The 15,698-nt window shown below is 45.3% G+C and overlaps 2 protein-coding genes across 2 annotated transcripts; one reads left to right on the plus strand and one right to left on the minus strand.

Annotated features, from left to right (window-relative positions):
- Positions 1 to 1,247: 1,247 nt before the first annotated feature.
- On the plus strand, positions 1,248 to 2,761 carry bhlha15 (basic helix-loop-helix family, member a15). The gene is made up of 2 exons (XM_084039451.1): positions 1,248 to 1,471; positions 2,124 to 2,761. Exon 2 carries the CDS (start codon positions 2,183 to 2,185, stop codon positions 2,744 to 2,746), a length of 564 nt encoding a protein of 187 aa, XP_083895577.1. The 5' UTR covers positions 1,248 to 1,471; positions 2,124 to 2,182; the 3' UTR covers positions 2,747 to 2,761.
- A 2,307-nt stretch (positions 2,762 to 5,068) lies between these two features.
- tecpr1a (tectonin beta-propeller repeat containing 1a) lies at positions 5,069 to 15,419 on the minus strand. The gene is made up of 24 exons (XM_084039450.1): positions 15,280 to 15,419; positions 13,813 to 14,052; positions 13,206 to 13,385; positions 12,999 to 13,121; positions 12,785 to 12,904; positions 12,062 to 12,236; positions 11,873 to 11,973; positions 11,622 to 11,723; positions 11,357 to 11,505; positions 10,146 to 10,738; positions 9,797 to 9,942; positions 9,515 to 9,670; positions 9,190 to 9,339; positions 8,872 to 9,029; positions 8,555 to 8,785; positions 8,099 to 8,195; positions 7,753 to 7,832; positions 7,580 to 7,636; positions 6,696 to 6,870; positions 6,238 to 6,373; positions 6,036 to 6,128; positions 5,830 to 5,936; positions 5,472 to 5,591; positions 5,069 to 5,221 (listed from the first exon to the last, which is right to left on the minus strand). Exons 2-24 carry the CDS (start codon positions 14,035 to 14,037, stop codon positions 5,087 to 5,089), a joined length of 3,609 nt encoding a protein of 1,202 aa, XP_083895576.1. The 5' UTR covers positions 14,038 to 14,052; positions 15,280 to 15,419; the 3' UTR covers positions 5,069 to 5,086.
- Between the last annotated feature and the right edge of the window lie 279 nt (positions 15,420 to 15,698).

Here is a 15,698-nt window from a genome sequence, read left to right on the forward strand (position 1 = left end):
GAAAGTTTTTAGTATAGTTAAGAAACTCTCAATAAATCATTATGAAGTGATGATTAATGATAAAGATGTAAACATGCACAGAAAGAACCCTAGCATTAGCACCGTTAGCATTACAAACTTTGTTGTGTTGAATGTTTGAATGCATTTCTCAAACACTGAAGAACTCTTAATCTATAATAACCGATTATTAACAAACAGAAATGATGAATGGTGGATACAGAAAGCAGAAGTACATGAACATGATTTAACTCTATGAATGGCCAGTCAGTAGCCTACATCTGCCATGACGTCACACAGTCTCTTCTCCACTATCACAGCAGGAAAGGCCAACTAATCCAAACTGTCTACAGTTGTGTTTGGGCCCACAGGTCAAACAGACACGGTGTAATTACTTCACATCACACATGCGATTGGCTCAGAGGTGTGTGGGTGATTGTTCAAAACATGTTAATGATGTTGTTTGGCTCAGTTTACAGTAGTTTGATCTGTATCATGCTGGGAAAACAACAGCGCAGTGCTACACGTTTTTAAAGAGTTGGGTGAAAAGTAAACAGTGTGACAGCGTTTAAATGAGACATGGGCCTGCTTCTGTATAACTAGGTGTAGCCTGGAGGACTGTATTCAAATGAAGCAGCGGAGGGTGATAAGCCACAATGGAAATTATGTTAACCACCTGGTGGAGTGGACGAAGAACCAAAATGCTCCTTACTTCTTACAAAACAATACAGTCCCAAACAACGTTAATAATGTGAAGTATTGTGACTTTTAATGGTGACACCTGGATGTAACACAATGGTGCTAATTTGATGCAATAATCATCATCATCATCATCTGTAAAAAATGTATTCTCTGCAAGTACTTTCATGCTACTTCATACTTCTACTCCACTTCATTTCTGAAGGAAAGTCCTTCATTCATTTATTTAATAGCTGTACTTATTTTTTATGGGCAAGACATTTCATCAGTTTATAAAATATGATGCCTTGATCCACAGAATACACATTAATTAGCTCCACCTCAATGGACAACATTGAAGCACAAAGTTCAATACAGGACTTTGACGTGAAAATATGTTTTATAGCAAGTATTGCAATTTTTTTTTGGTAAATTATCTGAATACTTGCTTCACCACCAAGACACACCTTCCCTCTCTATTGGCTCCAGCCCATCGTGGACGCTGCAGCAGTCATTAAGAGTAATTGCACTGAGCACTGGGACATTGTTCAGCAGCAGCAGCAGCAGCAGCCTGTGGGGACATTTGGGCAGAGCTCGCTCTCTGATTGGCTGAGCAGCGCTACGTGTACATCAGTCAGTTACAGGTAGCTCGCATGTGACAGTTATCTGCGCGCGCGCGCGTGTCTTCTGCTCTCTCCGCGCTTCACTTTAGATGATGGTGCTTTCATTGACAGGTCGCATGGTGACGTTTTTTCTGTAAACACCCAGGAGGAGGAAAGTTAGCTTAACTTCCAAGGTAAGACTTTGACATTTTCTTTAACCGTATCTGTTTCTTTCACTTTAATGGCTCGTGTGCGCGCATCATTTACCGCAGTGCTGCCCGTCTAATCTTTTATCAGTTAGCCTACAGCACTTAATCTAACCGTAGGGGTGATTTAACTTGTGTTAGGGAAATAAAGAGGAGCCTGTTGGTTTCCTTTTCTCTTTCCATTGTGTGCACCAGACGAGTTTTACTAGTTTTACACCACTTTGATAAAACACTCAACTAAAGCTACAGAAAAAGTCAACACTCTGACTGACTTCAGGTAAGTTCGTTCATCAGTATTTTCAGCTAAACATCTGCAGGTGAAATGAAGTTTAAGAGAGCATTGGAGGTGAGTTAGCTGGCTGGTCTCTGTGTTTCTGTGAGTGTAACCTTGAAATGGGCATTATCGCGGGGCCGTGGGGATAAGAGAGGCATAGATCAACAGACCAACATCATGGAGGTTTCACACTGCGAGAGGCTGATTAGATACAACAGGATGCAGGGCTGTTTGGATTGGAGGGACGTTTATGTGGGAATCGGGGATTACTTGCCAACTGGGAGAAAATACTTCATGTTAAAATGCTGTTTTTATATTTCAGAAGAAGCTTGTTTCTCTAACATCCACATCTTTTTCTTGTTGAAGCTGCGAGGTCGAGCCCACACTGTCACACAGAGAGAGAGAGAGGTGAAGGAGGCAGCAGGATGAAGTCCAAAGGGAAGGCTGTGAGATCATCCAGGAGGACCTGGACTGACCCCGAGCCAGAGCTAGAGCCGGACACAGAACCGGAACCGGGTTCCAGTGAGCAGGAAGGCTCAGAGGCCTCGGTCCGGATCGGTGGCTCCTGGAGGGGGTCACTGAGGGGCGGGGACGGCAAGCGTCAGAGAGGTGGAGGCAGACGACGCAGGCAGCACGGCTCCGGCACTAAGGAACGCAGCGTCCGGCGACTAGAGAGCAATGAGAGGGAACGTCAGCGCATGCATAAACTCAACAACGCCTTCCAGGCGCTGCGCGAGGCCATCCCCCACGTCAACACCGACAAGAAGCTGTCCAAGATCGAGACACTGACCCTGGCAAAGAATTACATCAAGGCCTTAACCACCGTCGTGGTGGACATGTCGGGGGCCTGCCTGCCTGCCGGCGGGGACCCGTCGGAGGCCAGTGCTGCCAAGCTGCTCCAGTGCTACCAACAGCACCTGGAGGAGGAGGGGGAGGATGATCTCACCCAGTACCTCACCCACATGCACAGCTTCAGCCAGCGCAGCTAACAGCAGGAGGCTGCCTCGGAGGCAGAGAGAGGTGTGGGCTGACCTTTAGGGTCAAAGCTCCACATCAAGTTCCTTCAGATGCACTGCAGTGGAATCTGCTCAGAAGTGGTTCGCTCTAGGAAAAAGGTGCCGTTCCAGATCACAGACCGACAATAAAGCCCATGCAAGAGGTGGGCCGTCTTGACTAGAACTTCATGCAAAAATATGAATTGATTTGAGTACTTTTCACCGAGCAGACACAAAGACTGCAGACTGGACTGTGAAAAGCAGATGGATTGTGAAAAGTGACCAGACTCATTTGTTGTTGTACTCAGGGCTTTTTTTTTGCCATAGTGTCTCTTTATTTCTGATCTTTTACAGTTTGTTTGAGTCAGGGCAGGAAGTTGTTTCTCTTGTGTTATCATGTGATCTTCTTGTGTGTTTTGTGTTGAGAAACCTGCTGAACGTAGCCCCTAGTCATAACTGTCACATCCAGGAAGAAAAAAAAAAAAAACGAAGAAATGTTGAAGCTGCAACGTTTGCTCATGACGACAATCTACCACCTATTTTCTTAGGGGTACGTTCACCCATCGCTCAAAGGTACATATGATATTTAAAATGTGTGTTATTTGACATTGTGTGTCTCCGCGTGTGCCGAGACAGGACATCACAGTGAAAAACATCAGGAGAAAATATTTGGAAGGTTATCATCAATAAACACATTTATTTATTGACAAGGTCCGTTACTTTGACCGTCCACAACACTTGAGAAATGTACTCCACAATGTCAACAGCACTGATGTGTTGCACGCTACAGTAAGACAGTAGGATGTTAGTCATTCACAGATAATACGGACGGATATCTGTACACTTTTCATATTCAGACAAAATATTATGATATGGGGGAATTCAGGCAGCCATCAACCTCAATGAATGCAACCACATAATTATTGTATAATATATATATAACAAAAATAGTGGGGTTTTTTAAGTTTTACTTCTCATTGCCCAGTCATTCTACTACCATCCAGGAAGTAGATGGCATGCAAGTATTCTCCTGAGAAAGAGGAACGTTCAGGTTTACCATTTCAACCACAAGACATTTACACCATTCAAGTAATTCACACTTTCTCCTTATTTACAACGTTAACCATTGCACATACTCTGACGACGACATAATAACCACATTTTTTCTTTTTTTTTGTTGAAAATAACATAAATCTTTATAAAACAGCAGTTAACTGTTTGTACAGTGTACACTGTGAAGGCAAGCAGCAACCACCACAGGTAAATAAAGCCGGTGCAGGTCTATTTACAAAAGCTATACGCAAAAAAAAAAAAGTGCTTTGAAGTCAAAAACCTTGAAATTTCCTGAAAAAATACAAAGTCTTTCTTTACACGACGTTAGAGTCTCAGTTGCAACCAATAAAACAAACTACAGCTTGAAGGAAAGTATGTTTTGGTGTGTTTTGCACAAACACGCTTCACACAGGTTTCACCAAAATTACCTGAAATTGGATTTTCTGGCTCCAAACAATTTGCAGCATTAATGCACACAAATCACCCAAACTTGGGCTTTGTGAAGTCCTTAAAGAACCCTGTGACGTCAGACACCAACGGGAGATACACAGAAGCTGCATCCATGTTTTCTGTCAGTGTTAAATCATGTAGATTTGTCTGATTGGCAGTATGTGACGCCTGGATCAAACAATGTCCTTCCCCCTCTATCCGGTTTTCTTGTTTCCAGGGTAATCAGGCTTTACTCTGTCTGAACATGTGTTACCCTGTCGGTTAATAGCACATATACGTTTGTGTACAATACCAGTTATATATAGCTGGTAGTTCAGCAGCTCATCAAGTGTAATTTAAGTACACTATTTGTTTCCCTTTAAAAATGAATAAAAACATCCCCCTTCCACATTCATCCTTACATCACATGGAACTCTAGACATAGAACCCAGGAGAAACATCACAGCCCAATGAATAAATAAGGAAAATGCATTAAGACCATCAAGTTCAATGTCAGTGACGAAAAAAACCCCCAGCAAACTCAAACAGAAATGCCCGTACAGCTTCGTAAAAATAACAACCATTCAGGTCAAAAGACTAAAAAATGCCTTCACAGAAAAGGAGACATTTAAGTTTGTAGAAGTCCGAGAGTCACAACGTTGTGTTACACTGACTGCAGTGATGTCAAGACTAAAGGCTGTCCTCTAGTGTCTACAGTGGAATTATCATGGCGGCTACTCCAGGGTTAAAAGTAAAAGTACTTTTAAACAAAAAACTACACACCACAAACTGTATTTTACTACAAAGGTAACGTATACAATGTTCAGTATGTGTGTTGAACAGAATTAGTGTCTAGCATCCCACAGTGTTGACCTCTGTGTTCCTGAGAGGGAGGGGGCTCTGAGGGGCCGCGGGGGTCAGAGAGGGAAGTCGGACGCGGGGTGCCTCCATGGAGTTCCCTCTCACTGTGATGTGGTCCCATCCACCCTTAACCACAGGAAGACAGGGGGAGGGAGGGAGGGAGGGAGGGAGGGAGGGAGAGGGAGAGAGAGTGTTCACCTCCAGGCACGTGCAAGTAAACAGATTTACTAAACTCTGTAGCACAATCCACTGTTGAACCATCTCCTGGAAGGAGGTATTCTGATAGGAAAACCTTGTAAACTAACATGGCCAAATGAATTATTATTAGACGTAGGACTTTTTCTACCCTGACAGTTTAGTTTCTCTGGTTCCTTACCCCAATGCCGTAGTCCCACGACTGTCCTTTGGGCTCCACAGGTTGGACTCCGAGTCGATGGCACACGGTTCCACAGCTCAGACTCTGGCTGCCCTGCACCTTGTCCGCTATGATCCACACCTACACAGCAACAAGACAACAAACATCAACAACATGCAAGGATGGTTTAAAATGCCCAAAGACATTACTTCATGTGAAAACTATAAACTGCCCAGAGCATGTGCATGTTTGCAACACACAAATTGATGATAGGCTCATAACTGCTGACATAACTAATATAATGGTCATCACATCCATCATTTACTTCAATGTACACCAAAGGAGACCAATAGGGAAAGTAAATGGTCCGGGTACTGACCTGGTCCAGAGGCCCTACAGAGACCTTGCGTACGTTATTAGAGATGTGTTCCCACGTGCAACCCTGAGGATAGCTCGGAGTCACACCATTGCGGTACCACAGGTTACCTGTACAGGAAATCCCAGAAACATAAATAATGAGCATCTACTCATTTAAATCAATGCTTGCATAAAGAAAAGCTCTGAATGCAAATTCAATCCCTTTACCATTTTCGTCTACAGCGCAGACCGACGTCCTCCCCACAGACACCTGCTTCAACTTCTGTTTGGCTGGGGAGGGGATGTGGTACCAACAGTCTCCTACAGGGGGAGACATATCTTTGTTTGCGGCATTTTGTTTCCTTAACTTTTAAATGTAAATCTGACAGTGGCATGCGTGACACAGAATATCATAGTTTCCCCGACTGACCTGCTGGGCTCTGTAGAGAGACAGATCCCCTGTAAAAGGCAGAACCGTCCTTAGCGATGGCCCAAACCTGGCTTGCAGCTCCGATGGAGATGGACTTGAAAGGCTGGTCAGTTCCCACGTGGAGCCAAGAGGTTCCCTGAGGGAGCAAAAAGTACTTTAAAGATGTTTGTGGTGTCTTTAAGTTGACCTTGTTTAGCTACTTATCAAAGAATTAGACATAAAAGATGTCGTGCTGCACTTTGGTAGTGTCACGAGTCGTCAAGGGTCCTCCACTAGGACTAAAGGAAATGACAAGCAAAGGGTCCCACACGCCATTTACAACAGGGATAATGTGGCACTGCTCTGCACGGTTGCAAGGGAAGAACAGCAACATCGTGGTGAATGTTTATGGCTGCCTCCCTGAAAGGTGTTAAACCTGTTGATGGGGTGTCTGTGTTGGTGCGGTGAATGTGACTCACAGCAGGTGTCAGCTTGGTGACTCCCAGTCGGCAGAGCACATCTCCCTTGTTGCTGATGGCCCACAGAGGAACCACGTCCACGCTACTTTGAGCTGCACACGGCAGGATGCTCACGTCACTCAGCGATATAGGTGGAACTTCTTGCCAGGGTCCCGTGGTGGTCATTTTACACTTCCTGTACATGAGGAACAACACACCACAGGTGTCTTTGAATGGCAATATTTAGAGTATGAGATGTGGTAAAGGAACCAGGGCACTGTTCTCCAAATTGTGGTTGCCCTTATTCACCATGCTGCTATAAATAATCCTGTTTATTCTCATACAGATAGCTTGCTTACCTTGTGGGGGTTCCCTAATGACATGCAACACGCCTCATTAAATCTCTTCAAATGCCGCTTGACACAGAATTTTCATCAAAGTGAGTTTTGCAGTTAAACATATGTTTTCAATTTAATTTTAAAGTCAAATTTAATGCCATATGATCTCACTCCATTGGGCTTTTTTTTATCAGAATCTTTGAGTTGAGTTTATTACTTTTGCTCAGAGCATCATATTTGTGAAGTTTAAATAGATGAATGACTGTAAACACTTATTGTGCCCAACACCTCCATATATTTCACATGAGCCACACAGTCAATACTACGGTAATTAATGATCTGTAGTATAACAATATGTGATTAGCATTAATTCACTTAGCCACATATTGCTTACTGATTAATAGATTTCCCCAGTGACCAAAGATCAACTCCCGTCAGACATCATCTCTGTTTGTCTTACGTTGACTTTTTAATAAACGTACACACAAACAAACACATGATGAGTGCACGGGTCACTATCAGACCACAGTGAACCTGCTGAGCAAACAGGGTTGCTCTTTACAGTACCTGGCCCATCGCCTGCGACGCACAAAGTCCTTCAGTGTTTTATAGCCATGGTACGACCTGCAATGAGGGAATGGGAAGAGGAAGGAAGGAATTCAAATTATAACAATTAGAATCAGAAATGTGAGGGCCGCTGACACAGCAGGCTGGTTTGAGAAATGACAACTGAAACCTACACTGGAAAGTCAGCTGCGTACTGCCAGCCTTCTCTGTCTGTCCCCCCCGACACACTGTAGTCGACAGCCCAGTCAGACACCTGAACACCGCAACGATAGGAAGACACACACTGTCAACACATCGCCATTTCTGGCTACACATTTTCTCTGCTATTATTTAAAAGCAAATATTTGTAGTTTCTTCAGAATGGAAGGATAATGTACAATCTGTGCAATTTGGGACTCATTTCAGATAACCACAGGGCTTTCATAGTGTAGTGCAGTGGGTCGCAGTCAGTGTGTGTGTGTGTGTGTGTGTGTGTGTGTGTGTGTGTGTGTATGTGTGTGTGTGTAGAGCTGTGCTTACCCACGTCCACTGAGGTGAGGGGGGTTTCATATTTGTTTTTGTGCACTCATGGAGTCCTGATGCATCACTCCACATGTAGCGGTCAGTAGGAAGTCCTCTAAAATAAACCCAACACACTTCAGTTATGTTTGATTCTGTACTTTAAATCAAACTATCAAAAACAATCCGGCTTTAAAGGTTGAGTGAAAAAATAAAGGAAATGTAATATTGCTCTGCTTATGTAAAAACTCCAAACATGGAATCTGAAGTTACAGCGACAGCGAGAGCGTGGCAGAGATGTGTAGCCGCTGCAATTTCACAACAGACTCCCCGGTGTGAATGAAGTAACAATCAGCCAAACTAGGATGGGAATTTCCGTGGGAGAAAATGCAATTATGCAACAAAAACAAGCAAAACATTTGAAAGTACAAAGTTCCCCTCTTTCACCTTGAATGTCAGCATTGCTGGCAGCGTTACCTGTTGGTGTATCCAGTGACGGGGTTCCACCTCTGGTTCTCATAGATGTAGACACTCTTGGCGTCCACCTGTGTGTGAATGTTATCCGTGCTGCTGGCCAGTCCCTGGAAGAAACCTCCTCCGTAGCCCCCCGTGTGGACCCAGGCAGTGTGGTCGTAGCCAATTCCCCACACGATGCCAACACTGTTGCACTCCACCACGCGTAGGTGACCTCCGACCTGCCGCCAGAACCTGCACAAAAGGACAAAATGCTTCATAACTGCTGAGTGAACAAGATAATAGAAATATCAGATAAGAAACACTGAAGCGACTCTTACATCTGGTCGCAGGGCGTTGGGTAAGGCATGGCCTCCAGACTAGGAGACGGCTCACTGACAAAGATGTCTCCTTTACAGGTGACCGACCAGACGGCCTGTTTGGAGGGAGCACCCAGGATGCCCCTGGAGTCGCAGCATGAGACACTCAACAACGCCAGCTGAGCCAGGGAGGAGGGTGAAGGCAGGGTGTGGAACACAATACAAAGGAAATGATAGTCATTGTGCGTGTTAATGCGGGCATCCAGATTACTTAAGACATTTGGTGTGCACCATTCTGGCTTTCTGGGAGTAGAAATGCTGTGTGGTATCCATACGTACCCAATCATGCATCTCTAGCTCCGTGGTGGCTGCCAATCTGATTGGCCACCTCTGTTTGGTCCGCTCGGGAGTGTAGACGGCAAAAGAGTGTTTGGAGTCGTTAAGCACTGGAACCAGAGTGGTGACCTCGTTGATGAAGGCATGCAGGTACTTTAGAGAGTGAAAGCAGAGAGGGAAGAAAGGGAAAATGTTAAAATAGTAAATAGAGGAAGAACAAAGAAAAGCAGTAGTGAGTATATAAGACATATATTACATAATATAATATTCCAGCTGCCACATATTGTACTGACACACAACCACACACACTCACACACTTCTTCCTCACCTTCTTCTCCTCATAGAAGTTGTAATAGATGAAGAGGATGCCGTCCTTGTTGCCCTCTGGTCCTGAGAACTGCTCCAGGGCAAAATGAACATCGATCCACTTGTGTGGCTTCCAGTCTCTCCACCACTGCATGGTTCCCTTCTTTACCCACACAGACTGGATCGGTGGTGAGTGGTCAGGCAGAGGAGGACATGAATTAGTGATAGGTCAGATGGAAAAATACCACACAGAGCCATCGATCAGGTATAAAAGTATCACAACTTCTCCACATATTGGAAGTACCTGTTCTACGGCTTGTTCATAATGTCTGAAACTATCCATCTCTCGTTTGGTCCTCTCACTGAGCTGCTCAAAGATTTGTTTCCTCCAGGCTGCCGTCTGGGCTGGAGTGACAGACAGACTCATGGACTGGACTGATTGGACCAAAGCTGGCAAGGACAGAAAGGAACATGAATAACTGAAAAAGGACAAGGAAACTAAATTACCTGATTGTTTCATGAATGGTGTGTTCACCTCTTTGTTTGTGTCTAGTTACAGACCTTGTTTTACCTCCAGAACAGCCTAAATTCTTTAATCTTGATTCAGTGTTAAGCTGAAGAAAATGTAGAGACTCAAAGGTAATTTAACTCACATGAAGCGTTCATAGAGCAATTAAACCAGCTGAGTTGGGAGTGACTGTCAACAGAGCAGCCGCCTCCACTGACCCACGCCCACAGAGGGTGCTCATCCGCCCCATACGGGTCCTCCATTGCCAGAGTGTATGTGGCCACTGATGACAAGCTGCAGGTCTCAGCTGTGTCCACCACCGCTCCAGTCTGGCCCTGAGCCTCCTCCAGATCTACGTTACTCCACTGGGGATCAAGAGGCCCCGCAGACTGGCTGGGGGAAATAGCTACACAGAGGGCTTTGACCTCTTCCTCTCCAAGGACGGGTTCCTCCTCCAGAACAGCTGCACCAGCGAGGGCGGCCTCTCCTGAGGTCTTTACTGGTTCTCGGTCAGAGACGAGTGCAGAGATGAAGCTGTCGCTGGTGACTTTGGGGATGCGGGGTTTGGGGGTCTCAACAGGTTGGTCAGAGTGGTCCACGGGGGCATCGACAAGGGCTTCTGGGGAGGTGGAGGAGACGAGGTGGCCGGCTCCGTCTGTAGATCCTTTCTCTGTGTCCGATTCCACATCACTCACGCCTGACTGAGCACGAACCTCCCCACAGAAGTAACACCCAGCACTGTGACACGGAGGGAGAGAAAGACATCTAATATTGCACATATGTTGTTATAGAAGGCGTGCACGTGTCTAACATGGCCGCAAATAAGAAGTGGACATTATGATATCAACCACTGGTTTGAAGACTCAAGTTTGGCATTTTGGCATGCCATCTTGATTTCTTTGCAACCAGAAGCGACATGAGACGGTGATTTTTTTTTACAATTAACGTCTATTTTGCTCTCATGTTTACAATGTAAACGCAGATAAGAAAGCGAGTGAGAATTAGGCTAATTTTCTCATAGTCTTCTAGACAATCAGACTTCTTTTTTGCAACCAGAGGAGTCGCCGCCTAATGGCCATTAGAGAGAACATAAGATTATGAAGCATTGGCTTCACTTTTCAGACCCAGAGGTCTCATCCTGGTCTACTGTAACCGCTGGTTTTAGGAATTTGAGCACATTTGCAAAACGGTTAATTGAGCAATAATTCTGATCATTTAATGACAAATTGTTATCAAACAGTGAGTCATGTAAGAGTGAGCGGCTCTACTTATGCCAGCAGACCACTCCTTGAAATATTGACTGAAATCTGTCTGTTCCCGAGTGTATGTCTGTATGTTTGTGTGAGGCCTCTTAACCTCTGCATGCTGCTTGCGCTGGCACTGGAGTGGGATCGGTCTCCGTCTCGGGGGACGTTGATGGCCCTCCAGGTTTTCCCACTCAGCTCACTGGAGGTCACACCTTGTCGGAAGTAGACCGCCCGATCCTCACAGCTGATGGCCAACACCTTCACACAACAACAACAACAACAACAGATTGACTTAAATACGTCCAGCTCCCATAACGTGAGACCAAAAGCTAACTATTTTACGCAGGGTGTGATGTCACGTAGCTGTAATTCACCTGATCGTTGAGTCCTACATTGATCATGATCATTTCTCCCACCATGTTGATCCAGCCGGAGCCACAGGGATTGTGGGAGTTCACGCCGCGTCTGAACCACACCTGGCAAATTAGGAAAATTAGGAGAATGACATCTAATAACATGACGCACATCTGCTTAAACAGTAGATATATAATAATTAGTAATGAACATTTAACAATTAACAAGCAGTATTCCAATCATGCGTCTTTTCAAACCAGAATTTTCTTACTTTGTTGTCCTTGGTCAAAACCCAAACAACGTTGGTTCCTACGGCTACATGTGTGGCTCCCACATCAGGACTGGGAGAGTCCACCACCGTCCAGGATGCACCTGACATGCAAAGAATATTATTCTACATAATACAGACAATAAACAGAACCCAACACAAACCGCATCTATTCCCAGTGAGAGGGTGTACCTTTGGGGCAGTCTCTGCCGATGCCCTCCCTTACAATGAGCTGGCCCTCCCACAGCACAGCCCAGATCAGATCCCCCGGGCCACAACTGATCTGGATCACCTCCCCGGGGAGAGGCACCTCTTCCCACAAAGAGCCCTCAGGGTTGTGGTGATAGATTCCCTCTCTGAACCACACCTGGAGAGAGATTGAGGGAGATCATCTCGAGTGATAGCGGGACAGGAAGTGGGAAAAGAAATCTATCTACGTCAAGCAATGCAAATACAGCATGTGGGATCTTACAAAGGACATCAACAAATCAGACACACAAACACACCCCTAGTATCTGTGTATAACTGTATAAAAATAAAAAAAATTCTGAATTAGACCAATAATTACATACAGGTAATACAGATTGTATTAATGTATAAGCACCACGGGGTTTATGAGCTGCATGACAGCAATGGTTCAATAGTTCTAACTGCAAAATGCGCTTACATTGTGACTTTGCCTCTATCAGCTATGCCTTATTACTGTAATACATGATTGATTGATGCTCTTTTATAGTGGCAAACATCGTAAAATATTGCAGTATGCACAAGAGGACAGTAAAGTACAATTCCGTTTTCCCACACTGTCACTGACTTTATTTGTGCAATTTACAAACTAATCAAGACTTGGGAGTTAATTGCCATGGATACCGAAGGCTGAGGAGGGTGTTGCATGCGAGTGTGTGCGAGTTGTACCTTTCCCTGCAGCGACACAGCCCACAGTGACAGCCGGCCTCTGGGCTCCTCACTGATCTCCCAACCTCCACAGCTGATGTCGCTGAAAGGATCTGGCAGAGTCGTCTGCTGCGAAGGGATCTGTCATCATAAAACGGGCAGAGAGAGACGGGGTGAACACACGAAGCTTTACACAAACACACACATACACACACGAACACACACTATTACCCACCTTAGCCCAGGTGTCCATGGCTTTGTATCTCCTGTAGCGGAGCCATCGTCTGCGCCGGACACAGGAGTTCCACTTCTTGTCTTTGGTGTAGGTGGCAGGAAAGTCAATGGAGTAGCTCCATCCCTATAGATACAAACACCTCAATCATTAAAACAAGTAGGAATTAAAACGACAGAAACTGGTGCCAACAATAACTGGGACACTCGCCTTCTCCGTGACTTCTCCCTCAAAGTTTTCATCCAAGTGCCAGTCGCCCTCCCACTCCCAGCTGCTTGAGGGAAGCCCGAAGTTTTCCAGAGGTTGGTGTTGCAGACCCGTGACATCACTCCACTGCCAGCGGTCGCTCGGCATCAACCGATCTGAGAAACCATCGACAGGGTTCCATCGCTGACAGAGGGACAGACAGACAGACTGTTTTCCACCTGTTGCACCTAATAATCAAACCCAACTGTACTGTATTGGCCCAAAGTACATAACACGACAACAACACAAATGGTTTGAAATGATTCACAGGAAGCATGAATCTAATCGGCCATTTGAGACCCACATACATATATGTATATTTTGATGTTTTGTGATTTATGTGGTGCTTGTGAAGACAACCAGCTGACACAGCTGGCAGCAGAGGAAGTGGGAATCCACTGTATGAGGATGTTGCACTTGCTTTTTCGGTCACTCAGTCACACACAAAACACGTGTCCAAAGGAAACTCCACACTTTCGAGTACTTTGTGACAGCTGCCGGAAAACATGAAGGCATTTTTTTTTAACGTGGATAGTGAAAGAAAATGTTTTTTCATCCAGAAGAGACTAACTTGATTCTCGTAGGTCTCCTCCTGGTAGCGGACCGGCAGGTCGGAAGCATGGACGTTCAGGTAGACGTTGTTGTCACAGGCGATGCCCCAGCAGCACTGCTGAGCCGCCGTCACACGCTTAAACTCCATCTGGGCATCGCGACACTGCTCCCACGCCTGCCCCGCCGTGGACAAGTTGTAGACCCGCCCGTACACATCCACCGCCCACAGCAGGGAGGCAGGCATGGTTGCACCGGGAACCTGGGGGACAGGAAGGAGAGAGCGGATGAATGTAGATAACGTAGCTTTGTTTTCGTTTCCTCCACAGTGAATGACGATATCAAGTTTATAATCGGTATGCGCTACTACCAGCGTATCATTGGAGATAACATCCATACTGAATACACAGTTAGTTACAGCTGCATCATTACAGTATGATAAGTTAAGGGAATCGGTTTGAACTAAATGGTATCTTTGAAAACGTTGTGATCTTGCATCAAATCCTAAAAAAAATGTAATTGAGATATATGAGGTAACATAGTGTAACTTTCTCGGATATTAAAGCTAAATAATCTGCTGTCAGAATAGTCCTTTTTCCCCCACAGTGGATATTTTGACTTATGATAGCAGGAAGAGCACAAGTGTTACTCATAACATTGCTGTTTACACCACTTTACACTCCACCTCTCAGGGTCTGATCCAAAGCCTGCCACTGACCCATCAAGTACATCCTGGATAATGTCATCACAACACTCAAGCCTGCACGGAAAATGTGGAAAAACGGCAGATAACACGTACAGCAGTGCTAAAGTGGTCTCCATTTTCATTACGACGGACCCAATATATGAGGGTGGGACGAGTCCGTTATTCTCAGTTTCACTTTCAGTTGTGAATCAGTTCATTTCAGCGTAACTGCGGAGTCCCCCCGTTATGATGAATAATAATCATCAACATAAATTGCAATTGCATGCAATCATTGCAAATAGATGCTCTGAATTGGTCATGGAATCAATATGATATGTACTTTTAGCTTTTTAATATTTTCAATATATCTGATCTGACATGAGCCAACCACTTTATGTAGCCATCTCTCTCTCTCTCTCTCTCTCTCTCTCTCTCTCTCTCTCTCTCTCTCTCACACACTCTCACACACACACACACACACACACGCGCGCGCGCGCGCACACACACGGTCAGGGATGCTGCTGCTAAAAGGCGTATCCTCTGTCACACTGTATTATTCAGCCCATAGTGACGACATCTTCCTGTATAACAATAACACGCAGCATTAGCACCGCGCCGCTGAATAGTTAGCCTGCACAGGTGTGCGTGAGACGTAGCTAGGCTGCGATGCTGCGAGCCAACAGCTCGGTGTGCAGGGAAACTAGCTAGAGACGAGAACGACGCTCCTCAGCTGTCAGTGCAGGCTTACGAGCTTAGCCCTCTAGAAATAGCTAAATTAGCCGTAAAGAGTTCAAACACACCGACCTCGAGCTTCCTCTCATCAACCGTCGACCGGCGCAGACGTCACCGCCGTTCATTCGGCGAGTGTGAAATTAACTGACTGGCTGTCTAAATCCTAAAGTGTCCTCTCTGATATTCACATCTCAACATCTCTCTACCCCCCGTGAAACAGGAAGTACTGCTGTTTCTTCGTTCCTATTGGCTGTTCTTTTCCCCCGCGGCAGCTGGTTGTTTGAAGCTTCGATTTCCACCAGGGGGCGCTGCTGGCTCATAAAATGTATGCACTCACAACAGCGGTGAAAAGTAGGATTCACTCAAGTGCTGAAAAAGTACGGTTTGTGGGTACCAGTACTTAGCTTGAGTATTTCCAATGCACAGAACTTTATACTGTTTATTCCACTACATTACTCTAACAACTAGCTACTTTGATTTGTACATTGAAC

This window comes from Eutrigla gurnardus, assembly GCF_963514095.1.
Source record: "Eutrigla gurnardus genome assembly, chromosome: 22".
NCBI classification, from domain to species: Eukaryota; Metazoa; Chordata; class Actinopteri; order Perciformes; family Triglidae; genus Eutrigla; species Eutrigla gurnardus.